The sequence below is a fragment of the Panthera onca genome, chromosome A1, assembly GCF_046562875.1.
Source record: "Panthera onca isolate mPanOnc1 chromosome A1, mPanOnc1 haplotype 2, whole genome shotgun sequence".
Taxonomy (NCBI): domain Eukaryota; kingdom Metazoa; phylum Chordata; class Mammalia; order Carnivora; family Felidae; genus Panthera; species Panthera onca.
This window is the reverse complement of record NC_138339.1, coordinates 188,302,162-188,329,811: the sequence shown is the minus strand read 5'-3', so window position 1 is coordinate 188,329,811 and position 27,650 is coordinate 188,302,162. Positions and strand designations below refer to the sequence as shown.

The 27,650-nt window shown below is 39.4% G+C and overlaps 1 protein-coding gene across 5 annotated transcripts in view; it reads right to left on the bottom strand.

Annotated features, from left to right (window-relative positions):
• The window catches only part of LOC144615744 (uncharacterized), a 50,269-nt gene that overhangs the window by 7,110 nt on the left and 15,509 nt on the right, over nucleotides 1-27,650 (bottom strand). The window contains exons 1-5 of one of the 5 annotated variants that reach the window (XM_078443422.2): nucleotides 19,817-20,180; nucleotides 14,756-14,913; nucleotides 13,963-14,084; nucleotides 12,914-12,961; nucleotides 12,173-12,268 (exon numbers count right to left, since the gene is read on the bottom strand). In XM_078443422.2, coding sequence (XP_078299548.1) covers nucleotides 12,173-12,268; nucleotides 12,914-12,961; nucleotides 13,963-14,005 — 187 coding nt within the window. In that variant the 5' untranslated portion in view covers nucleotides 14,006-14,084; nucleotides 14,756-14,913; nucleotides 19,817-20,180. Of the gene's footprint in view, nucleotides 1-12,172; nucleotides 12,269-12,818; nucleotides 12,962-13,962; nucleotides 14,085-14,755; nucleotides 14,914-19,816; nucleotides 20,181-27,650 lie in introns of those variants that run through there. The other 4 variants (XR_013554319.2, XM_078443419.2, XM_078443424.2 and 1 more) reach the window with 4 other exon arrangements.

Sequence of the window (27,650 nt, the reverse complement as noted above, 5' to 3'; positions counted from 1 at the left end):
AAAAATGTTAAAAATCAATCTCTCGTCAAAGCTGTTCTGTAGTTAATAGGCTACCGTATAGCAGCTTAATGTCCAATTACTCTGTGTGAGTAACCCCGGCCTCTGTCAACTAGTAAACATTTACAAATTTAACAGGGTAATTTGTTCATATTGCAATATAATCTTTATTTCAATTCACCTGAAGCATGTTCGGCATGGGCCAGAGGTTGACAGTCTAGATGAGCATCAGTGACGAGACTAACTTTGGCCAAGCTGTGGAATCTGAGGTTAGGACTGTGTCCCTGTTGCAGTTTATTTTCCCTACCTGCGTAGTGGGGTCGCAGAGAATCACAATCTTGATTCATTATAAAACTGAGTACGATAAGGACCTGTCCCACTTTTAGCTCGCCTTCTAAAAAGCCACAAAATACTAAACTGTACTTGAAGCGGGCCACTTCCCATGCGTTGGTCAGAGCAGCCAATAGCCTGTGTTCCTTAACACAGCACTAATATATAACAGCTGCTAACTTAGGGGTGCTTGGGTGGCTCAGTGAGTCAAGCGGCGGACTCTTCATTCCGCCTCAGGTCATGATCTCACGCTTCTGGGTTCGTGAGGTCAGGCTGTATGCGGACAGCGCAGAGCCTGCTTGAGATTCTCTCTCTCTCTCTCTCTCTCTCTCTCTCTCTCTCTCTCTCTCTTCCTCTCTGCCCCTCCTCCATGAGTTCTCTCTCTCTCTCTCTCTCTTTCTCTCGCAAAAAAAAATAAACATTTAAAAATAAATAAATAAAATAAGAGATAGCAGCTGCTAACCTGATAGTGAATGCGAAAAGGAATGAAAGTGTTCTGTGCCAAGGCCAAACCACTTATTCATGAAATCTAGTCCAGATTCATCTAATCAAACCCCCCCCCCCCCATCTCCTTCTTTTTCCTAAATGACTTGTTCGCTTTGTTTTTCTGGTGTTTCGTTTTTTGTTTTTTGTAGGGTTTTTTTTGGTTTTTTGTTTTGGAAGGGATCTGGGCACATGCTAATATTGACTCTGAAAATAACATGTTATTACTTTATTACCTTTATTATTTTTCCAGACAGCTTTCTAAAGCAATTTCTTCTCCTCATTATGTTTTGTCCAACAGCCCCCTTTCCAGGTCCCTTGGCTAAGCTGTCAATTCTCTCAGTACTACCTTTAACCAGAAGACCAAACACTGTGCTGTTTCCTCCCACATGCTAACAAAATCCCTCTTCAAAAGGAACATGCTCTGCCTTTCCATGTATCCCCCGAGTTTCATGTGTGTAACAGTCTCATGTTCAAAATACCGGTTGCTTAAATTCTCTTTGAACAGGGAAATATTTAAAAATATTAAATCATTTTAGTAATCCACTTAACACTCTCTGAACCTTTTCTTGTAATATGAGAAAAATCACATGAAAAACATTTTAAAATTATAAAACATTACATTTAATCTTCTTTACTGATCTATAAGTGTCATCAATCAGAATATTTCATTTTTAATTATTTTTGAATATTTTGTCATGTAAGTTAGATTATCTCTCTTTCAAAGTGAATGTGAAAATAACACACCTTTTTTTTTCTCCCCAAGAATTCTCCAGCAATCATTACAAATCCAGAAGAAAAAGCATGGTTCTGACTAGAAAGGGTTCTTTGCTCCCCATAATATTGTTTGCCCTACAATTACCCAACGCTGCTTAATCAGCTTAGTATCTATTTTAAAGTCAAGAACATCACACCTAGTTCACCAGTCACATTAAAAGAATGATTCTTAACATATTTGCTTTAGCATAATTTATGCTAAATTATTTTTGAGAGTAAAAAAAAAATAAAAAGATGAAGCAAATGAGTTTCCATAAGCACGAGGAAACTTCTCCTTTTCTCCACCCACTCCCCAAAAGACACACTCTCACATGTACCCCAGACTTGGCCTATAAGCTTATCACACACCCTCTGAAGCTCATCCCTAACCATAGATTTAAAATTCTTGCTTTAATTCAGAGGGTGATAACACACAAAACAATAGTACGAAACTTGTGACAAGTGAGCTATGATATGGGGATTTCTAGAAACTTCTGTTGCTTGACTGAATTGACACATGCTTTCAATAAAAACTGACTAAGCCACTCCAATAGACCAGGAATACGTAATACTGAACAGTGAATAGAGCAGGAAATGTAATACTGAACAAAATAATCCACTACTTTCAAGGAGTTTACACTCTAAGTAAAAAAAGATAAGGAATAAGATACCTGAGACAGAGATACTTAAGTAATTAAAAAAAAAATGCTAAGAAGCACTGGTGACACGGTTGGCAAAGAAATAGACTGAGAAATTTGATTGGGCAGAGTCGTGGTGCCCTTCCTGGTGAAGGAGCTGAAGTTGAAATGTCTCTGTGGATACTCACTAACAATCCAGCATGTTAGGAAATGGCTTCTTTGAGGGAGGAACAGAAGGATATTAAAGAGATGCTGCCTTTACCCAGTTTCCTTCTTTACCCAGTTGGGGCTGAAAACCCCAACTTTACAGCTGGTCCTTAGAACTTAGGGACACCTGGGTGGCTCTGTCAGTTAAGCAATTGACTCTTGATTTCAGCTCAGGTCATGATCTCACAATTCATGGGATAGAGCCCCATGCCGGGCTCTGCACTGACAGTGTGAGCCTGCTTGGGATTCTCTCTCCTTTTCTCTCTGCCCCTCCCTCCCCCTCAATAAACAAATAAACATTTAAAAAAAGGAACTTAAATATTGTCCCTAAAGCTTTTTTGTAAAAAAAAAATAAAGTGGGGGGAAGGGGGTGAAGGGAGGGCTATGTCCTTTTTCTCCTCATAATAATGTAAATGTATTCTTCAATAAAGGACAGTTTGGGGATATGCATCAAAAGCCTTGGGGCGCCTGGGTGGCGCAGTCGGTTAAGCGTCCGACTTCAGCCAGGTCACGATCTCGCGGTCCGTGAGTTCGAGCCCCGCGTCAGGCTCTGGGCTGATGGCTCGGAGCCTGGAGCCTGTTTCCGATTCTGTGTCTCCCTCTCTCTCTGCCCCTCCCCCGTTCATGCTCTGTCTCTCTCTGTCCCAAAAATAAATAAAAAACGTTGAAAAAAAAAATTAAAAAAAAAAAAAAAAAAAAAAGCCTTAAAACTGTACTTGCAAGAATATGTCAAGGTTCATATATGTACAAAAACCCAGATGTATGAGAGTGTTGTTGCTGTATTTGTCTTAACAAAGGAGAGAAAACAGCCTAATTCCATGAACAGAACAACGATCGTATCCAATTTGATACATTCATACCATCATTATTATGTGGCCAGCACAAATCATGAGTTGGATCCATGTGTTCTAAACTGGAAGAAGCTCCAAATACATTTTCTTTTGATTATACAAAATAAAAGTACAGAATAAAGCATGTACATCCATTTGTAAAAAGAAAAATATATACTACATGTATATGCTTACACAGACTATTTCCAGAAGGTACCAGAAGAAATGTTTAACAGTAGTTGCCTATGGGAGAACCAAGAGTCTCTGGTGGAAGAAGAAGTTACTTTTCATTATATATGATCGAGATTTTACAATGGGCATACATTCCTTTTTTTAAATAATAAAGATAAGCTAGCTGAGAAAGTGACCAGGTGTTTCTTATGCACCCATTTGACCTGGAGATTCTAGGTCGAAGATGTTTTCTAAGAACATTATTATTCAGAAATATAGATGATTTAGCAGGATTCACAATTTAGTTAATAGAGGAAAAATGCACAGTAGTTGCCTATCCAAGAGCAAGTGACTATTAAATAAATAGTCATTTATTTTAAAAATAAAATATTTTACAGCCACAGAGAATGATGTCCTGGAAACATATTTACTGACTTGGAAATGCTTTTAGTTAAATATTGTTTAAATGAAAAAGGCAAAAAGTTATATACATGTGTATATGCATGTGCACAAATATGCATATGTTAACAGTAGTTACTGGGTGAAAAGATCCTGAATCTTTTCATTCTCTTAAGCATGATTACTGTGTTCTCTCATTTTTTTACAACAAAACATTTTAATGTCATTTGATTAATGAAAGTAAAAAGAGGGCATCATGGTACAATAACATCTCCCATTAGCAGAATTGCATCAATAAACACATTTGCACAATTTGGTTCTGGAATCAACAAGTAACCTTTAGATGACAGAGGTCAGGATCCCGAGGACCAGGATCCCTTGGTCAGGACCAAAGATAGACAAGGTGTGAGCATTCCTGAAGCCCAAGGTGAGGCCCCATATCGAGTGGCCTTGGACCACAGAGCCATTGTGAGGTGACTGGCAGTCCTGGTGTGAAGAAGAGAGAATTGGGAACCGAGGCCATCAGAGGAAGGACAGCTCTAGAAGGAGTTTTTGTGGCGGTGGCGGTTGTGGTTTGGTTTGATTTGTGTTTTTTCATTGAGTGACGTTTGTGTAACATTACACAACATTGTGGAGGTTTAAGATGCCCAACATATTGAGTTAATATATTTGTATTGCAATAGGATTGCAACGGTATTGTTAGCTAATACCTCTATCACTTTACATAATTATCATTTCTTCCAGTGCTGGGAAACACTTAAAATCTGGCCTCTTAAAGCAAGTTTAACATTTACAGTACAGGTCTGTTGAAGGGTTTTTCAAGTATTCAATGAGGCTTGCCTTAGCGAGCCTCAAATATCACCCTGTCTGAGCAACATGAAAGGAATCCAGGCTTAGTTTTCTAACCCTCACGTGGAGCTTCATCTGACCCGTGAATTGCCTTACCTGAGATTAGATTTCTCATTCAAGGTATTCTACAATCACTAAATAAATGGCCTGTTTTCTTCTCTTTTTCATCTGATATTTTCCAAGAGCAAAAGCTAAGCTACAAACTTGATTTTTGACCTGAGAAAATGCAAAGAACTCCGTTCTTTAGAAAGTTAGCTTGCTTGGCAGACACATATACCTAAGCTCTGGCAAACCTACTTAAACCTGCTATTTGGAGATTCATAAAACTTGAATAAGTCAAATTTGTTCTGTGGGTGTTTTATCCCTCAATCAACTTTCAAGATTGTTTTATTTCTTCTCCTCTTTTAATCTGTTCCAGGGGTTGGGAAGAAATAAGATCCCCTAAGTATACTATTTAGGTCTTTCCCTTCTCTTTTCTAAGAAGCTCATAAATCAAAATAGAAACAAACATTTTCTGGATTTTTCCACACTCATCTCGTCTCGGCAAAACTTATAGAGTACATAACAGCATACGTAGCTCACTCTCCCAGATACAATAAGAAAAGTAGTAGAATTATCCCCTTCCACAATACACCCAAAGAGAGAAACAAAAACACGTGTTTCAGGGCTCCTGGGTGGCTCAGTCAGTTAAGCGTCCAACTTTGGCTCAGGTCATGATCTACAGTTCGTGAGTTCGAGCTCTGCATCAGGCTCCGTGCTAACAGTTGAGAGCCTGGAGCCTGTTTCAGATTGTGTCTCCCTCTCTCTCTGCCCCTCCCCTGCTTGCACTCTGTCTCTCTGTCTCTCTCAAAAATAAATAAACGTTTAAAAAAAATTTTTTAATGGAAAAAAAAAAAACCACGTGTTCCACAGCTGTATGCCACAGAAGCCTCTAAAACACTATCAAATGAATTGTACCCTGTGTATGGGTCATATATTCTCAGTCTAAGACTGTGGAGATTCCTTAACAGAGGACAAGGAGGAGCCCAGGACAAAATCAAGCTTTTGAATGGCATAGGTAATCTGAAAAGGTTTCTGCAAAGATTCTCCTACAAAAAATAAGCAGAGAATGAAAAATAAAAGTCAACATAACAACAAAAAAACCCCCAGAATATACCTGGTGCCAAGCACAGATTGTATCATATGAAAAGTAATGTGACAGGAATGGCATGAGTGTTATCATGTCACTTGGGCTGGGAGGTTTAGCTCTTGCTTCATTGAGCTCTAGCTCAATGTATGGTGAAATGCATGGCTCTAACAAGCATATAGCTCAATAGAATTTTCCATGTGTATACACGCATGCAACCAACACCCAGATCAAGATCTAGAACATTCCAGCACTCCAGAAGTCTCCCTCTTATTTCTTCCCAGTCAACGTGCACCTCCACTCCCAAAGTTGGTCACTCTTCCGTCTTCTGTCAGGCAAGGGAGTTTGGTGAAGAAAATACCCTCTAGTGTGTCAAGAAAGAGGGAGAAAGCTTAATTCCAAAAAGGTTTGAAGAGATTGTAACAAGATGCCAGCTCCAGGGTAGTATTAGTGAAAATCTTTGCACATTCTCTTCCCGCTGCCTGCTCCTTCCATATCAATGCTGGCTATTTCCCTCTCCTTCCAGAGCCAGCTGGGAGGGCCTCTCTAGAAGCCTTTCTATACCTTCCGGGGCATGTAACTGAACCTACTATGTGCTCCATAGCTCCCTGTGTTGAGCTTTATCAGAACCATGATCACGCCATTTGTTTGTAATTGTTTGGCTAGCTGGCTTCAAATCTGTTTCTTAAGACCTGCAATCCTACTTTACATTTGTACCCCCAACTCTTAGCAGTCACGTGTAAACTAACACATTTGTTCAAAATATTTGCTTTCAGAACTGAAGTCATTGAAGGGCCATCAAGCTAGTGATTAAAAGACTTGGTCCTTGTTCTTCTTCCACTGCTACTGGAAGACTTCAGAAAGAAAGTACACATGCCTTTTCTGTTTCTGTGTTTTACTACTCCAGTTTTCTACAAATTAAATTTTACAATAATGCTCACTGATGTACTTCCAGGGCTCAGACTACTTCTGGCACTTAATAAGCCCTTAATAGATATTTGCTGAATGAATGAATGATGAATGAATGAATGAATGAATGAATAGAGCAAAAGAATGAATAGATGGAAACCTCTCTTTTCATAGGTACTATGAGATCATGCCTCTTTGGTCTCTCAGCTCTGGTTTACTTAAGCTGCAGTGGGATATAAATATCCAGATAGTTACACAATATATCAAACATAAAATCAAATGGAACAGGAAGTCTATGTGTTACTTATTTTGAAAAGAAGACATGAGTGTTTTCTTATATCACTCATTGTATCCCTCCATTTTCTAGACTCCCAGATATTATGAGGCAGCAACACTGGATAATTCTCACAGGGCCAAGTCAGGCATCCATAACTGCTTTCAGTTTGGGGAAGAATTTGGACTAACAGAAATATTCACTTATTGTTTAACTCCCTGATTTAGTTCTCTCTCTCTCTCTCTCTCTCCACACCCCTCCCCCAATTCCCTGTCATATCTTTCCATTCTTCGAAAGGTTTATTACCATTTTCCAACTCGTTTCTGTAAATTTTCTAAGCACAAAGCTAGTTTCTCCCCCATGATAGTGGCCAGTTCAGTGTGTATCTTAGTCTGACCCTGTATCTCCTCCCATCCTGTCCCCATCTTGCCACACCATACTTAGGCTCTGATCCAAGCATCTCAGGAATGTTGACTCCTAAATCCTTAACTGTAAGATCCATCAACATCTTCGGTTTCATTGATATCTGCCCTCCTGATTCTCAGTGCAGCTTTTCCTCACACACCCATAGTCCCCAGAATTCTGAGTCGGGAAACAGATTCAGAGGTCTCTAGTTACATCTGCTGATTTATAAAATTGTTCTTCCCTTCTCCACCTCCATGGCACTGGCCCTGTTCTCAAGATTCATACAGTGGCTCTGTCTCCATTCTTGCTTGCCTCCAGTTTGTCCTCCACCTTGCTGCTAGAGTGACCCCAAATCTGACTTCTGGTCAAGAGGAAACAATATTCACACTCTGATGCATCAGTTCTACTCTGAATACAGAGCAATAACATATGTAAAATGTATTTTATATCCTAAAAGAATATAAAAAAGATTGGGTAAAAGAGAGGGGATGCCTAGGGCACCTGGGTGGCTCAGACAATTAAGCATCTGACTCTTGATTTCGGCTCATGTCATGATCTCATGGTTCATGAGTTTGAGCCCTGCCTCAGGCTCTGCACTGACAGTGTGGAGCCTGCCTGGGATTCTCTCTCTCCCTCTCTCTCTACCCCTCTCCTGCTCAATCTCTCTCTCTCTCTCTCTCTCTCCGCACCCTCTCTCTCAAAATAAATAAACTTTAAAAAATGTATATTAAAAACAAAGAGAGGGGGATGTCCCTGTGGTAGGGGCTGTGGAAGAACACAGGGACCCAATGCAGTAGCTGACAAGAAACTATAGAAGTTGCTAGAGCAATGAAAAAGAATTTCATAAGAACGTAACAGACAGAGGTATGAAGGCTGAGATCCATGTATGTCAAGCTCATGTCTCCTGACAGTCATACATTTATTAGGAAAAAAGAATGTACCCCAACATCAGAACAATAAGAGCCATGTTGGGTGACCCAGTTCAGTTGTAGAAAATGAAGCCATCAAAGTTGGTTTTAGAATGTTCCCTTCACATGTGTTATTAAATGTATTTATTTCACCTACAAGGTTTGCCAGACTAACAGCTCCATTGAGAATGCCAAATTCCCAATTGCACCTGAAAATTACGCTGAAACTGCAAATGGCCATGAACTTCCTAGGTTGTTAAATAAAATACAACCTAATAAACTGTTAATTTTTTTAGCATTCAATTCTCACAGTTAAAAATTTCTTTACATTTGCTATTGCCTGTTACGGATAAGAACTATAAAGTGTGTTGAAAAGCAGGTTACTGTCAGAGTTGAAATTCATTCTCTGCATAAGCCAATTAAAGGCATTTTCACAAACTCTAGAACACATAAGTATGTCAGTTTGTAGGTGGTTATACCTTATCTTTTCAATGAGACTTTCAAATTACTTTAGTAACCATAAAGTAAATGCCAAGAGTTTTAAAAATTTTTTTTAATGTTTATATATTTTTGAGAGAGAGAGAGAGAGAGAGACAGAGCATGAGCAGGGGAGAGGGAGACACAGAATCGGAAGCAGGCTCCAGGCTCTGGGCTGTCAGCACAGAGCCCAAAGCGGGGCTCAAACTCACGAACTGTGAGATCATGATCTGAGCCAAGGTCAGACACTCAACCGACTGAGCCACCCAGGTGCCCCTGTAAATGCCAAGAATTAAGTTTAAATATGTAAGTACATGTAAACACAGGAACTACATATTGATGTGCTTTTGGTATTTTTTTAAAACAGTTGTGAATCTGTTATAGTTATGACTAGCACTTCTCAAGTTATGCAAATAGTTAAGAATAAACATGTCTTAACTTAGTCAAAACACTGATCCCTGTGACACTCAGATACCCGAGAATCTCCTTCCTAAGCTCCATTTGATGAAAATAAAAAGGCCCGGTCAGGTTCACAAACATGGTAAGAAAGCTATTTTTTCTTTTCAAAATTTTTCTCAATATCTTAAGGAGCAGGGAAAGTAAGTAGATAAATAATATTGGGAAAGAAGAAATAAAATTGTCATTATTTACCAATAGTATGATTATGTATATAGAAAATTCAAAATAATATGTAGAAAATTATTATAATTAAATACAAGGTTAGGAGATTGAAAGGCTAATCACAATTGTTGAAGCTGAGTAATGGACACATGGAGGTTTTTGACACGATTCTATTTTTTTGTATGTTTAAAAATTTCCATAATAAATTTTTGAAAAAAAAAGAAGTGAATTTCCTGGATAAAGGTTAATTACAATAATCATTTGAATCGACATACACTAGAGACACAAAAATAAAATTTTTTAAAATATCATTTATAATAATACCAAAATATATCAAATACCTAAAAATAAATATAAGAGGGGGTGCCTGGGTCGCTCAGTCCATTAAGTGTCCCATTCTTGGTTTCGGCTCAGGTCATGATCTCATGGTTCTTAAGATCAAGTCCGCGTCAGGCTCTGCACTGACAGCACAAAGCCTGCTTGGGATTCTCTCTCTCCCTCTCTCTCTCTGCCCTTCCCCACTTGTGGTCTTTCTCTCTCTCTGTCTCTGTCTCTCTCTCTCTCTCAAAATAAATAAATAAATTTTAAAAAAAGAAATAAATATAAGAGACTAAAAAATCTCTAAGCAGAAAACTATAAAATAATATTGAAAAGAATTTTAAAGATCTAAATGCCCATAGGATAATTCTTGATCAACTCAATAGTCAATATCATAAAGATATCAAGTCTCCCTAAAATTATCTATAGACCCAATGTAATTTCAATCTCCGAACAGTTTTGTGGATGTGCGTGTAACTTGACAAGCTGATTTTAAAAGTATTATTAAATTTTGGGGTGCCTGGGTGGCTCAGTCGGTTAAGCGTCCAGCTTCAGCTGGGGTCATGATCTCGCAGTTTGTGGGTTCAAGCCCTATGTTGGGGCTCTGTGCTGACAGCTCAGAGCCTGGAGCCTGCCTCAGATTCTGTGTCTTTTTCTCTATCTGCCCCTCTCCTGCTTGTGTTCTGTTTCTCTCTCTCTCTCAAAAATAAATAAACATAAAAAAATTAAAGAGAAAAAGTATTATTAAATTTCTATTTGAAAATGCAAAAGGCCAAGAATAACTGAGATAAAGAGGAAATATCATTGGATATCAATGATTATTATAAAGCTATAAAATTAAGATGATATACTGGTAGTACAAAGGGTGGACAAATAGAACAACTGAAGAAAATAGAGAGCTCAGAAACAGATTGCTGCATGTATAAACACTGATCTATAATAAAGGTGCCACAGCAGAGCAGTGGAAAAAGAAGTCTTTTAATGAATGTTACTGGCATAACTGAATATCCACAGAGAGAAAAATTATGTCTACATGATGTTGTAGACAAAATCTATTCCAAATGGTTTGTAGATATTTATGTGAATGGCTGACAACAAGAACAACAACAACAACAATAATAATAATAGGCATAGGATATTTTGTGATGTTAGGGAAGGAAAAGATTTCTTAAGCAGGTCAATAAAGAAAAGGATGATGAATTAAACTATATTAAAATTAAGAAGTTCTGTTGATTGAAGAGGGAAAAAGCACTGTCAAGAGTGTTTAAAGGTAAGCCACAGTGTAGAAGAAAATATTTTCAACAATTTAATCAAATAAAAGTTTATATCCGAAATATATATAAACTCATAAAAATCAATTAGGGAAACATACAAACAATCCAATGAAAAAGACGTAGGACATTTGAACAGGTATTCTTAAAAAAGAATATCCAAAGAATCAATAGATTTATATAAAGGTGCCAACCTCACAATGAGGTACCACTTTGGTACAGTTATCAAAATGCTTAAAGCTAAAAACAACTAATACCAAGTGTTAGCAAGGATATGGAGCAATAAGAATTTTCATACACCGAAATAATATCTAGACAAGTCACAATTCATTGAAAGATGATATTGTGGAAATTACTTTTAATGCATCATGGACAAGAAACAGAAACAAAAACCTTCAGGGGTGCCTGGGTGGTTCAGTCGGTTAAGCATCCGACTTCAGCTCAGGTCATGATCTCGCAGTTTGTGAGTTCGAGCCCTGCATTGGGCTCTGTGCTGACAGCTCAGAACCTGTGCCTGCTTCGGATTCTGTGTCTCCCCCTCTCTCTGCCCCCCCACACTCATGCTCCGTCTCTCTCTGTCTTTCAATAATAAATAAATGTTTTAAAAAATTTTAAAAGAAAAAAGAAACAAAAACCTTCAAAAAGTCATAGGATAGAATGAGAGTCTTAAACATATATCTAACTTCAGAAAAATATGTTAGAAACACAATACTTAAAGGGATACGGTCAAGAATTTTCCAAAATTGAAGGAATACCTGGGTCCCAACATAAATAAAATAACTCCATGCCTCATCACACGAGAGAAAGCTGAAGAATATCAAGGATAAGGATAAAATCGTAAAAGTTACCAGAGGAAAAAACCAACCTACCAACCAAAGAACAACAATTAGACAATATATTTCCCCCTCAGCAAAAACATATGCCAGAATACAATGGCTTTGTTAAATTTTAAGGAGGAAATCAGTAAGCCTGCAGTTTTATACCCACCTAAACTGTCATAACCAGATCTCTTCAGACATCAGAGACTAAAAGAGTTTAACACTCACAGATTCTCACAAAAAGATAATTATTGAAGTATATACACATCTTCTATGAAAATCAGTCTCCTTTGGAACTTCATTCCCCATTTCCTTTTCCATTATTCCTGAAACACCTTGTTTATCAAGGAAATAATTCTGTCTCCAAAACCCTTGATATATTTACCTTGTTTTTCTTTTCCTGAATTCCTCTGGATAATAATCGGTCTTGTATGGATACATATTGCTTGTGTCTCTGCTCCTGTGTCCAGAGTACTGGATACTGTCAAAAAAAATAGTAATAATAATGAAAAAAATGAAATATGCTAATTAATCCATGTACATTACACACAACTGGGGTTTTCAGTCTCCTTAACATTTCATACATGTACACCAAGCATCTCCACTGTACATTCCTTATATTACTTATTCCAAACTTCTTGTTCTCTCCTCAAGTCCTTCATTTTTATTCTCTTTGCTGTGAGCAAAATTGCTTCTCAGGGTAGAACAAAAAACAAATAAAGAAAAAAGACATTAAACACCTCAACTTATCTATTTCTATGAGGCCTAAATCAAAAGGAATACAATTGAAGGTGCATCTTTCTGTTATTGAAGCTACTAACACTGTTTAATTCCCTAGTAGAGAAGTGTTTATGATTTCATGTGTGCTCTATGGCACTATCATCACATATATAAATAACTCTAGTGATAATACTGTACTTTTATCTAGAAACAAAGAACTCCCACAAATATTCTCACTCTTGGTAGTTTAGGTTTATAATCTCTAATCATCATACAAGGAGTGATTTGCCTAAAATCACATAGTTATTTACATGCAGAACTGAGAGTGGAATCTGTGACTTCCATTTCCAAATCCAGTCCTTTGTTCGGTGCTGCCGCTATATGCCAAAATATGCTAGTATCTTACCCAAATCTTTAAGGACAAAATAACCCTGCAGGTAGTGTATGTAGTTTCCTATTAAAAAAAAAAAAAAGGTCGTATTAGGGAAAATGTTACATTACTATACTAACCATTTCCCTTAGTAAAAATACCGGTTTGATGCGACGATACCAGTGAAGAGGTATTTATCAGCTGAACTGCATGTTTGTCTATGTACCCCTTTCACCCCAGTAAAACCCTTCCTCCTATTCGATATTTCTTGTCATCTTTGATGCCTACAGCTATGCTTGCTCATTTACAAGACAGCATCAATAGGTCTACTAGTGAAATGAAGAAACTCCTTGCTCCCAAGTTGTTGGTCTGCGTCTATTGTGATAAACAACTGGAAAATTAGAGTAACAAAATACTGAGTTATGAGAATCAGGACTGCACCAAAAGAAAAGAATGTGGCTTTGCCACCATGAAGACCTGGTTACAGATCCTAGATAGGAAATTACTTGCTACGTGTCCTTATGCCATAATCATAAGTATATAACCATTTCACAATTATATTCAACATGACAGGCATGGGCTAAACACTTCACCAAAATCTATCAGGAAGTCAAAATACAGCTGGAATCAACATGCTGATTGTTGCAGTATGTCTGACACTGGCATTTAAGTGTCCCGGACTTCTTAGGTATAAATCAGTACTATTGTTAGCATCATTTGGTGGAAACTGAGGCTTAGGGAGGTTATGTTGCCAATCAGAATGTCCAGAATCCAGATTCACAGGTGAGAAGTTTGCCCCAACCCCCGTGGTCTTCACCAAGAGTCTGAAGACATGTGGTGCAGGTGCCAGACCTGATCCACAGCACGTTTCATTATGCCCGAACAATGCTTTTAAAATGAAAACATCTCACTGCAAATCTGGATTTCTGGTTTCTGAACAACTGGAAACGCGTGCAACAGTGAGGTGATATTTGAGCCCCCAGTTAGCTGGGGCTGAGTGTCAGCTGCCACTTTGGCCAAACACGTGCTCACGGGTCCCCACCACTCCACAGTGTACACCCACCCACTTCGTATACCGACGTCACCTGTCAGACTCCTGCAGGCATCAGTGGTCAGAGCCCCGTACATTCCCTCCAAGCAAGGAGTGGTGTCTGAGTCTTATTTCACAATCTGATCAAGTGGGAACGTCGAGGACTACTGCACACTGCTAGGAGAGATAAGTTCAACAATGTACATTGATGCATCAGATAATGCTAGCCATTTAATAAGTAGTAACAATTACTGTCTTTTTTATTAATAAAAGCATGAAAATAAGTCAATTTTTCAACCAAAGAATCAACAGTAGCATCTTGCAGAGACTATTGTTTATACCAACAGCAGCCAATTAATTTAAGTTGAAAATATGCCGATCTTTGAAGCGTTTTCTAAGCTAGCTTGTTTTGAAATAAACAAAACAAACCAAAAATGAGCCAACAAAAAATCCACACATTTATTGGGTATGTTCTATGTGCAAAGCACCCTGTGACATGGCCAGTATCCTCAAAGTTTTTGATCTAGGAAGTAGAAATAGATCAGCAGCTCATCCTAGACAACAGACTATGGACGTGCAAAAAGTACCTCGTATTTATGTACATACTTACATATTTATTTAGACCTCATCTTTTGCCACCAAGTATGTCCATAAAGACTATCAGGTGAAAATTAACAGGTAATCAGAGCCAAGAAGATTTAAGAGAGGTCAAGCTGAAAGTGAGTAGAGATCGATACGACCTACAGAGAAGGTGGGCAATTTTGGTTCAGGAAGTGCTCATAGCCAAAACTGAAGGAAAGACACTGTCCATGCCAGGACTCAGAGAGCCCAGAAGATTACAGACTCACCAGTGGCTCAAGAGCAAGCCCAACTTTCTTGATACTAAGATCTGAGAGAAAAATATTCTTGCAATCAGGCTTTTGGTAAGGACTTGCTGTTGGAGAGTTTGCCTTGATGGTTTCTGGAAGAACTCTGCATCGCCGTGTCAGGGATCGGCACACTTTTTCTGCAAAGGACGAAGCAGTGAGTAGTTTAGTCTCTGTGGGTTATCCAACCTCTCTGCAACCACTCAACTCTGTGTTTATAATGTGAAAGCAGTCACGGGCAATATGTAAGCACATGGCCTGGCTGTGTTCCAATAAACCTTTACGTGTGAAAAGAAACAACAGAACGGGCTCACTCATAGGCTATAGTTTACCAGCCTGTGCTCTGTGTTTTCAACTAAAAGCAGAGTTATCAACAGCAAAAAAATGTTTTTTCACAGTCATCTCAGTGAAAAATAAAAGCTATTTTTCCGACTGTTGATTATTTCACGGAGCTGATCACCTAAGCCTCACGGCTTGGAGCAGGATGTAATTAGCATGTCAAAAATCCTATACACATTAAACAGTGGTACTTGTTGCATTCTGCAGATATGCTGGCTGTTACTTACAACCTTACAAGAAGGAGTGACTGAGATTGGGTTGCTCATGGCTCAGGTGGCCATGCAGAGTGGGACAGGGCAGGGCCTATGCCTGCTGCCACTCAGGGAGTCTGGAGGCCCCCAGAGCTCACGGCAAGTGTGATAACATAATGCACCTTCCAAAGAGACCTACAGAGATCATTAATATGTGTCCTCGTGTGGCAGAGGGTCACTGGAAGCGGGGTTCACGATTTTCCCCAAAACTTCTGGGGAAGTCAGAGACCTCGAACAATGAAGATTTTGTTGTGTTGTTTTTTCATCAAACTAAAAGTGACTAAAAATGCCCCTCATATGTATACCCATTCCTCCTTCTGAAGAGTCAAGAGTAATTTCAGAAAGCCATACTAGTGCGTCTCAATCCAAAAGGCTCATGTTCTCTGGTCTCTTCACCAAAAAGAAATTCAAAAAGTGCTGTATGTGAAAGTGATCATTCCAGTGCCAGGCACTTAGTAGTCACTCAGAAAATCTACTGAATGTGAATCTGTATCTTCACAGAGAGGCAAAATTAATTTCTGCTAAACAAAATTACTGACACACGCAGAGAATGAAGTAATTAATCGAGTTTGGAGATGTCACGGAAGGCTTCGCGGAGGTTTCACTTGAATGCCGTCTTCCTGGAATTAAACACGCACCAAATGGGCAGACAGCAAGGGAGTTAGCAAGGGGCACAGGACGCTACTGGTGGAAGAAACAGCGTGGGCAAAGGCATGTGGCATAGGGAAAATGGAAGCTTCTAGAACGGAAAGCACTTTTGTTTTGGTGTGAAGAAGCCACGAGAGACGAACTAGAGAGGCAAGCGGGACACCATTCAGTTAAAAGGAATGTTGAGGCAGAAGACCAACAGTGGGGGCCTCCATCCAAGAGCTAAGATTCTGCGGTAGACTCATCTGAGGAAATGACTCAGTGATCGAGGTGCCTGCTCTTGCTTGGGGCCCCGACCAGAGAAATAGAACGGATGGGCAGCAGGAGTACCCACAAGACCGGTGGCGTAGCTCTGAGAAGAATACATTTTCTAAATCACATGAAAGGAGGCCCTGCAAAGCAAAGAGGGAGACGAGTCGGTGTTCTTCTGGCACCAAAGATCTGAACACAGCATCTTTCAAGAAGCCATTCAGGTGAAGGTCCTCAGGCTCCCTGTCCTCTTGAACCTTCACCAGGTGTGGGAATGAATCGCAGTAAACTGTAATTTTCTTTCCTGGAATAAAAAAGTGGTGGGTGGGGGTGGGGGAAATGAAGGGAAAAAAAAAGTCTCCCTTTGTTTTCTTCACTTCCCCACTGGGCCCTCCATTCATTAGGCATCGGTTCCACTTGCTGGTGCTTCCCTGAAGCGGCTACCGTGGCTTTTGCCGCTGGCCTCTGCTACAACACAAGCAGCCTGCAGCCCCACTCTGTACTGGCTTTTATAGAAAGGCCTTCTCGCCTTCAGAAAACACACCGTTGCCTGATCCAAATGAGAAGAAGCTGCCTTTTAAATAACGCTAAGACTTCCAGACAATAATCACTCTAGCACTTGGAAGCAATGCTTGTGTTTCGTTGTGATCTCTTCCTAGGTTCCTAGACCTCAAACTCCACAGGGAATGTCACAAATTCACATGTTATCTCTGAAAAATAGATTCAGCACTTGCAGCTCTGAATTACCTAAAAAGGGGTGTAGGGAGAAAAAAAAAAAAAAAAAGAAAAACAACATATTCATGTAGCCAGACAGCTCCCTGTCAGTGACACGTACAGGGAAGCTTAAATTGTAAGTTCCTCTAGAAAAAGGGTGAACGTTTTATATTAACAACTTGCCTTCCAGATCTTTTTTTTTGTTTGTTTTTTTGTTTTCCCTTTTGGCAGAGAGCTGTAGGCTAATCTTTACCTATTCCTTTTTCTACCATAGAACTTGTCAACTGGCAAAGTAGCACATAAAGAAGAAACATACATGTACAGTAAGGTGTCCTAGACAGTGTGGCACAATGAGACGAGTCAAGAGACGGAGATGGGTTGGAAGACTGCCACTCACTGGCAGGGTGACCTGAATGTGTACTTCAAAATCCCCGAGGCTCAATTTCTTATAGTCATCAATAGCTCCTAAGTTTGGGGAGACTGAATTAGACAACGTGTCGATACAGGTCCTCCGAGAAGCAGGCGTCAGGGAAGTTCATCAGGGGACACATCTGTGAGGTAAAGTGAGGCAAGAACAGGTGGAGGCTGGGAGAAGCGTCAGACCCAACGGCAGTTGGGCCCCTGTCAAGGAGAGGGTGGAAAGGACAGGTGAGTGGAAGAGTTTTGATGGTAGTTCTAAGAAAGTGTAGCAAAGCCGATGGGGAGAACTCTCTATCTCCCAGCAACAGAGCTGCCTTGGCCGCCCTTCCGTGCCTAGTTGTTGGCTAGGGGCAGCCCTTGAGAAGTGTGGCCTTGTGATACTGTAATTTATAAAAAGAAATATATATTTGCTCTTTGTCCCTGTTTCTGGCACAAAACTCCTAAAACCCTTGGAATTTCCTAAGGGATTCCGTAAAGGTGTCTTTTGTTACGTTAATGGAGAGGCTTTTGGAATGTCCCTGGGTCACCTAAGGTTGGGGGCAGGGTCCCAACCAACCCCTTGATTAGAAGTTTGGAACTTTCAGTCCCACACCCCCCAGGGAAGAGAAGGTGACTGGAGATTGAGATCAATCATCAATGGCCAATGATCTCATCAATTATGCCTATGAAATGAAACTCCATTAAAACTCCAAAAGGACAGGGTTCAGACAGCTCCTGGGTTGATAAACACTTGGAGACTTGGGGAGAGTGTCCTTCACCGGAGTGTCCTTCAACCATACGTGGCCCTTGCATTTCTTCCATCTGTCTGCTCCTGAGTTGTTTCCGTTTATAATAAACCAATGACCTAGTAAGTAAAATGTTTCTCTGAGTTCTGTGAGCCCCTCTAACAAACTAATCAAACCCAAAGAGGCAGTCATTGGAACCTCTGATTATAGCCCGTTGGTCAGAAGCGCAGGTAACAACCTGGGCTTATGACTAGTGTCTATAGTGGGAGCTGTGGGGACACTCTTGCCGGACAGAGTCCTTAACCTGTGGGATCTGACACCATCTCCACGTCAGAATTTAGTTGAATTGTAGGATGCCCAGCTGGTGTCTAAGAATTGCTTGGTGATGTGGAGAAACCCTCCCCCACGCATACATTGGAATTAGTGACCAGACCCTCTCGGCCTCTATACAAAACTAGTGACAGATTTCAGACCACAGCAGCTGGGGCCAGACAGTTACACTCCCTGGGAAAGGCGATCAGAGAGATGAACCCTCAACGGCCACCACCAACTGCATACAAAAGCACTTTGCACAGTAACTGGCATACAGAAGACAATCAACAAATACATTTTTCCCCTTAGATGTCAGACATTGTGTTCATAAGCTGAATGAAGGGTATAGTTTTCCCCAGTTCCAATCAAATTTGAGACGTAAGTTGACCTTCACTCGCCAGAATGCAATACACAAACTGGTAACCTCTCGTTCAAATTTGGAAAAGGGATGCTTCCATCAGAGACACGGAGGAGAGAGGAGCGTGATGGCTCGCTTAGCACTCTTCCAGTTCTCATCCCCACTTGCCATTAAGAGCAGAGTTCTTGGGATAACAATGCCAGGCCCAGGTTCATAGGTCAGGGGACAAAATGCTTACAGCCAGTTTACACAAGCTTGCAACACGACCAGCAAGCTCTTAAGCGATAAATTCCTGCTCTTGTAGTTTCCACATGTTGCTAAAACATTTCATGCCCTGACACCAGTAAAATCATCTGCTGCTTCGGGTCCTCAACCTCTCAGCTACTATAGCTTCCAACACAGGAGACCTCAAACTTCGGCCTCTCCTTCTTACTGATGAAAGTTTTCTTGTGAAAATAGGAGGCTACACTTTGTGCCCATATAGCGTTCTACTAATAAAACGCCTTCGTATAGGAAGGTACAGGTAATGTGTATCTGCACACAGACTTGGTTTCAGGTATCCAGGAGTCCCATGCTAGGCTCTGTCTAGCTTTTGACCTTGGGGACATAATTAACCTCTGTGAGTCTCAATTTCTTCATATACAAACTTGAAATAATACTTTCTTATCTTGAAAATCTGTCACAAAGTTCAGAGACAATACACGCAAACCACATAGTCCAGTGTCAAAAACATAATAGGTGCTCAATAAATTATAAGTAATAATATCTTTCCTAGCCTCTAAATCATAGGAAAATATACAGGAAAAGTGTTCGTATATGCACTATACAATGCCATGTAAGTTATTTAAAAATGCAACAGTAAACTTCTTTAATAATTAACACCATTCTAGTTGCTTAGTAAGTATATGATTATGGGTTGATAGCTTAAAAGAGTGAACATAAAATTTTAAATAATGATAAATAAACCTCATAACACTGGAAGTAGGGTTTTTCTCTCTTTTGACTCACCCCCATGGCACACACTTACTGAATTCCACATGTAAAATTAGAAGGTAAATGCTACCAAGTATTTGCTACCATTTGCTTCATAGCATCTTCCAGATCAAAGTACTGCTAATCCTTACACACCAGGAGCAGAGCATCAGCGTTAGATATTTTTCCTACATCTTCTTTAGTATTTTCTTAGTTTATTTCATACTTTGATTTCGCATGCCTCAGTCCAAGTATGCACTCCTTTTCAACCAAATTGACTCATTCCTTCCCCTAGGAAACAGGGCCTTCTCTGAAATGTATGGATCCTCTCCTGCCAAGAAGTGAAAAGTCTTCCTATCTTAATCAGGTCAAGGCCCCTCCTTGCTAGGCCCAGAGGTTACTCAGCAGTAGCTGGTACAGAGAATGATTCCCACTCTGCAACTGTCTGTTACCATGGAGACATGCTAATTAGTGAATGATGAGAAAGCAGAGGAGTTCACGGTCTATAAAACCATGAGAAAGAAAGGGAAATGAATGGAAAAATATGGATGAAGAGAAATTAGGGTATTTTATGGGGCAACCTGTAAGTAAAGGAGTCCTGGAATGATAGGATCAGAATAAAGAAGAAGAGGGTTATGAGGAGAGAATATCAATGACAGAGATTCATAGGTTGTAAGTTTGAAGAAATGAGGGGTAGAGACTGTAGCTTAAGAAAAGAAATAGAAAACTGCCACCGTGCCAGGTACAAGTCATAAGATCATAGCATGTTAAAAGACCTGAAGTTTACAGGTGTTGAATGACAGGATCATTTTTTTCTGAAGGGAAGGAAATGTGACATTCAGGGCCATCAAAATAGATTGCAAATCTCTGCAGACATTTCTCTGCTATAACTCGAATTCACATTTGCCGATTCAACATACTTTCAACAGGGTGGTGCGTCAATGTGCCAGTGCATGGGATTTCTGTCCAATTCTCTGAGCCAAATGTGCCCTTGGACTTCTATATCCAGACCTCCAAGGAACAACAGCATAGAAAAAGAATTTAGCTGAGGGTTTCAGAAACTGTTTTTTAAAAAGATAATACAGAGATAAAACGACAATACTGAAGGGCATATGAGTACTCATACATCTTGGGCATTTTGAAAACTTGACTATGTGATAATATCTATCTTCTACGGAGATAATTTCAGATTATATTAACATAAATATTTTCTATTTTGTTCATTTTACTATACATTATTTAATACACATTATTGCCATACTACATTTGATCTGTTAATACATTTTAAAAGAGATATATTATGCAAATGCAAAGATATTGTTGAAATTCCAATAAACAGAATAAACAATCTACCCATGAAGGCCAAGGTGTTATGACCAGAATTAGCCCAAATATGAAGGAAGTGAATGAACCCATTGTGTTAACTAGAGAAAAGTCATGTAGTTCGTTAGGTGTGTCTCATGTGCAAAGTTAATCTCATATGCCCTTGTACATGAACAAATTCACAACATTTCAGACCTTGGAAATTTCCCCCTTGATATTGGAATTTATAGTAAGAAATATATATTTGGTCTTCGTTGCCTTTTCTGGCACAGAGCTCCTAACACCCAGAATTTCCAAGTGAAGAAAACAACAAAAGTGTCCTTTGTTATGTTAAAGATGTAACTTTTGGACCTCACCTAAAACTGGGGGTTGCCAAAAGAACCAAGCATTTGATAAGAGGGTTGGAGCTTTCCATCGCCCTCCCCTGGCCCCCGGGGAGGAGAATGGGACTAGAGATTGAGATCGATCACCAATGGCCAATGCAGGTGCTGGGAGAGTTGTGAAATGGAAGAGGGCTTGGAAGCTCCACGTTCTTTCCCCACACCTTGCCCTTGCATTCCTTCCTTCCTTCCTTCCTCCCTTCCTTCCTTCCTTCCTTCTGTTATGGAAACCATAACAGAAATTATGGTTTCATAATAAACCAGGAATCTGGTGAGTAAATGGGCTTCCTGAGTTCTGTGAACCACTGCAGCAAATGTATCATAGCCCAGGAGGGGGTTGTGGGAACCTCCAATCTGTAGCTGGTTGGTAGGTCAAAAGCACAAGTGACAACCTGAACTTGATACCTGCATCTGAAGTGGTGGTGGGGAGGAGGGGGCAGTCCTGTAGGACTGAACTCTTCACCTGTGGGATCTGATGCTATCTCTAGATAGGTAGGGTTAGGAGTGAATTGAATTGTAGGATACCTAGCTGGTGTCCAAGAACTGCTTATTGGTGTGGGGAAACCTCCCATCACCACCCACACACAAGCACACACATACTCATCAGAATTAGTAACAAGAACCTATTACCCTCTACCTTGGATTTCTTCACCCTAAGTTTTCTACAAGTACGGTCTATCCACATTGTCTTCCATTTTACAGATTTCTCTCATCCTTCAAATCCAAATCAAATACCATCTTCTCAGGAGAGGCCTGCCGAGACCTTCACAGGTAGTTAGCACTAAGTACCATTCTTATGGACCTGAAGTGCTTTGTACCTGCCTCTCTTATGGAGTTTCATTCTTGACATTATGTAATTCCTGACATTTTGGCTATTTGTTTCAATAACTCTATCTCAAGCTATAAATTCCTCAAGGATAGAGACTATATTTTATGCACCTTATATTCTCCAGTATTCCCAGCACCAAGCACGGGGCTTAGAATATAGCAGATACTTGCTCAATATTTATTGAATAAGTATTTATAGTAAATTACAACCAATAACTAATTTTTATAGTGATTTAAATTCTACAAAAGGCTTTTGTGACACTAGTGTGTGAGCTCCTTAAATGTCCATGTGTCTTTGGCTCAGCTCTATCTTTAGGACATTAACTAAACAGGTCCTCAATTAAAATGTGTTAAATAGGGGTGCTTGGGTGGCTCAGTTGGTTAAGCGTCTGACTTTGGCTCAGGTCATGATCTCACGGCTGGTGGATTTGAGCCCCACATTGGGCTCTGTGCTGACAGCTCAGAGCCTGGAGCCTGCTTCAGATTCTGTATCTCTCTCTCTCTCTCTCTCTCTCTCTCTGCCCCTTTCCCACTCACACTCTGTCTCTCCATCTCTTAAAAATAAACATTAATTTTAAAAAAACATGTTAAATAAGTCTCCAGATCCAGAATTATCCAAAGACCCTGACTTCCTTTCAAAATAAATAATTCCTCAGCAACATGATGCCTAAAAATGTCTCTCTTCTGTCAATAGAGATCAAATTCGGCCAATACATGTGTATTAAAAGTTAACTTTTCCTAGGCAATAAATTTTCCCCTAGAGCTGACAAATGCCAGAAGTGAATGTTCTAGCAGCTACAAGAGGCTTCCCCCAAACAACTCAGACTCAGACTCGTAATCCGTTGGATGGACACAGTCCGGAGTCAATCTCAGGTCCTAACGCCAGGTGGAGCCAGCATCAAGGTGAGGCCAGGTGGGGTGAAACTCACAAAGTAAGAACATTTGCCCTCTGAAGCCTGGTTACTTCCTTCTTTATTACTTTGCTTTCTCTAAAGTCTTTTAACTACACTGTTAAAAATCACCATGTCAGTGATACTGCATTTAAAATGTTTTTGAAAAGCACCACTTGAGGAGGGAGCATCATGAGCTCCAGGAAATCTACTGTCCTTCCTGCTTTACTCCTAGCCATTCTTCTGAGTTAGCCAGATTAAGGAAGTATTTGGGTTTATAGGCATGACATACACAAATCCAAATCACTCTCTAGTCCCCAAATATCTCCCCCCCCAATCCTGCAAGATAATCTAAACTCCTGTAATAGTAATCACTGTAAGTAAAGAATTTGATGGCTCACATTTTTTTTTTGAATCACATTCATTCTCCCCATCAGTACTGAAATCATTCTCCCCAACAATACTGAAAATGAAACACATAGGGCAGATGCATTGGGATGGGGCAAAGGAAAAGAGTGGCACACAGGGTTCTGGGAAGAAGGAAGGCCAAGTGGTAATGCCTCAGTAGAAGATTCTAAGCAACCAATAAACAGCTTGAGAATACTAAGCACTGAGGACCACAAGTTTCAGCCGATGAAGGGAAGGGAGTCAGAAAAGAAAGATGGAAAAAGCTCAGTACAAATTCATTCATCACACAGTTTTGACAACCATGGTGAAAATCAAAACTAGGTCATCTTGCTCTGGGCCATCACACACAAAAGCATGGCATGGCCTTTTCAACATTTGCTACTATGCCATACATCAGACCACTTGCTGTTACCAAAATATATGACATTTATAGATTTGTAAATGTGGTGTGTGTGTGTGTGTGTGTGTGTGTGTGTGTGTGTGTGTGTATACTTTTTTTTAATGTGCCCAATCAGGTGATAAACCCAGGGATCCTCATAAATGAGATGTAAAAAGTCTTCTAATAGAATTTTAAGTGCAAAAGACCCTATATACTTCTAAATTTCATTCCCATGCGTTAGGTTTTTTGGGTATAAATACACTCTCCCAAATAAGAGAACATAAGTAGATCAGGATAAATCCATTACCTGAAAGCCTAAACTCTATATTATCTTTATCCCCACAGTATCATCTCCACATATATCAGGCAACACACTCAGTCTTTGGTTATGAAGGGACCAGTTTATGAAAATACCTCAGTGTTACATAACTATTACTTACAACCTCACACAAAATATTTTTTGCAAATTTTCAAAAAATCCTACTTCTCAGATTAACAGAGCATTTATATTTAGGAGGTAGCATGTAGTTTTTCCAGATAAATTAAAGAAATATCATAAATATCATTTAGTCTCAATATTGCAAGTGGACTTTCTTGGTGAATATATTCTACACAGTCCTACATCTGGGCCTTCAGTTAGAACTGAATTCGTAATCACAGAAATTATACATTTAGAAAGTTTCTGACAATATAAGGGGCAAGGGAACCAGTGAACCCCCCAGTTAGTTAATCTGCCTTAAGTCTGTCTACCATAAGCATTCAGAAACCCAACTTCTTCCATCACCAAGAGAACCTCCACTTTTGCTCACGCTTGCAGACTCCCTGCGGACAGGCTGGCCTTCATTGCTGCTGCAATGGTACGGCTTCCTCCTCACCACCTTCAACGTCTTCAGTGGTTTCTGGCACTCTTCCAGCCCTTTTAATTCCTATATTGCGTTTGTGAATAACAGAAAGATTACACAGCAAAATTATGAAAATTCTGCCAACCCATCAATTCCTTCTGTCTTAGTCCATTGGATTGGTATAACAAAATACCGCAGATTGGGTTGCTTAGAAACAACAAAAATTTACTTCTTACAGCTCTGGAGGCTGGAGATCCAAAGTCAAAGTGTCAGTATCGTCGAGTGAGAGCTTTCTTCTGAGTTGCACACTTTTTGCTGCGTCCTCATCTGACAGAAGGGGCTAGAAAGCCCTGTGAGGGCGTCTCTTTTATAAGGTCACTTATCCTCTTCGTGAGGGCCCTCCACAACCTAATTACCCCCAAAACGGCCCACCTCCTAACACCATCACATTGGGCATTAGGAGTCCAACATGTGAACTTGGGGGAGACACAAACATTCAGATCATAGCACTTTCCAACACACCAAAGGCTATGATCCCCCCTCCGAGTGACCCTGTTGAGTGAAGAAGCGGAGAGAAACTAATACAGAGTTTCAGAATGCAAAAAAATACAAGCTGGAAAGTAAATGACTAAATATGAGCAGGGATCAAATGATCAGAAGCTCACAGTGAGTAATAAACTAGCAGTGAGTTAGTAACGGGAGGCCCTAATGTTTACAAAACAATTCAAATATTAGAATGTACAAAGGCAATCACTTTCTCCATATGAATCAGTGCTAGTCAAGACCTTATCAAGACGCACTGCCCTCCATCAGGGCCCGAAATGGAGAATTTTGAGAAGATTCCGCCAAATATCACCACCGAGAGGGTGCAAGTGCTGGAGAAAGCTCTGGGGAGGTTTAATTATTGTCTTTGGGTGTGTGAGGCTCCCACACAGAGTACAGAGTCACGGAAGAATGGAATCGAAGCCATGTGTAAGGCCAAAAGCACTGGATTCATAAGGCAACAGCAGAAGGCATTGGATTCAGACATTTTCTGGCTTTGAGTGTTATTGAATAATTGATTCAAACAACAAGCTGGATTGAGGACTCATTCTCAAAGATCTTCCAGAGACAGTTTTTCATCTCTCTGCACCTAAGAAAGGAATGGGTAAGATGGAATCTCTGGTTCTCTAGTTCAGTCAATTCTTGATTATCTGTGATTCTGTACTGATTTATCAATTATTCAAACAATTTAGAGAAAAGCTATTTTTCTCCTGTAAAGCTGATATTTAAGTATCAGATACTCAATACCCTATCCTAGCTTTGGGAGCTTTCAATTGAAAGACACCACAATATTGAACTTTTATTATCAACAATTATAAAATGAATTTTTAATTTATGACGCTCAGTAACAAGTCAAATTTGTCCTGAACTAGGGAAATATACATATGTTTAAAGAAAGTCAGACTTTCTATGTTCTGATTCTAATGACTTGTTTTTCTCTCCCAGCTCTGCCGAGTCAATTTAAACCAGTGAAATGGAGTAATTTCATAATGGCACAAACAGGGCACAGCTAAAAAGAAAAAAAAAAAAAAAATCTTTTTCTACTGTCAAAGACAAAGACCTCAAGGAGATAAACTCTTGTTACCTTGTTATTCCCTCCCCAACATCTGACAGGCATTTCTACTATGGGATTTTTTTTTTTTTTTGCCTCAAAAGAAGCAAAAACACAATGCATATAGTTCATCAGGATATCTGTAAAAGAGACTATTTTTTTTTCTTTTCAATATGACAAGAAATTAATATTTGAGCTTTCCGAATTTCTTAAAACTTATACTTGTTAACAAAATTATGATGTGAAAATAGTTTTAAAAGAAAAAAAAAAGACAAAGAAAATCTAATTCTATAAAAATAAACTCTTGTTCCTGGAGGATGGAAATCAGATTACCTTTAGGATCTCTGAGAAAAACATCCAAGGAAAGACCAAACAAATGCGAGAGAACTTAGAAATAGTACAAAAAGAAAAAAAAAAAGAGAGACTTTTCAACGTTGTTGCAAATAGTGGGCTTGATCATTTTTCCCATTTGATCCCCATTTGATCAGTAATGAGGAAGTACATGAAATATTTTACAAGAAAATCTGAGGCTATTGAGCGTAAACCTTGAAAGTTTTGTAGTAATTCCTAATAAATAGCACTCTTAAAAGTGTTTTATTTTTAATCTGGCTGTTAAGCATTCTCTGGAGTTAACTGTCTTATATTCTTCTAATGTTTTAGACGTTTTCCACCAATGTCAAATAGAAGTTTACTTTTCTCAGTGCTAATATACTAAACATACCAAGTAACTCATAACGTTTCTCTCTTTACAAACCTCAAGTGTATAAAGGTTACAAGTGGTAGAATTCAAATAAATGTATAATATTTTATCAAAGGGAAACTTCACTTTCATGGTGATACACATGCCCTGGGACATTTTTCCCAGGTAAAAACATCTATCTACAGCTGTGTGTATAAAGACAAAATAACATAGTGTGGAATGGCATTTAACTATATTATATAAGCTACTGAATTACTCTTGCAATTGTTATTTTTTTTTCTTGAGTATTTACATGTTTTTATGGGTTTAGCCTAGACACTTCTACGTGGTTAGTGTTCAGTAAATATCAGTGATTTATTTGGGAAGAGGGAGGTGTCTTAATCTGCACAATCTCTCCAGTCTGCTTGCTTACTAAATTCAGACAGGATCAAAAAGTTAGAAACTTTTGCTCTTCGAAAGACACTATTTACAAAATGATGATACAAACCCCAAACTGGGAAAAAGTATTTGCAAAATATATATTGGATGAAGAACCTGCATTCAAA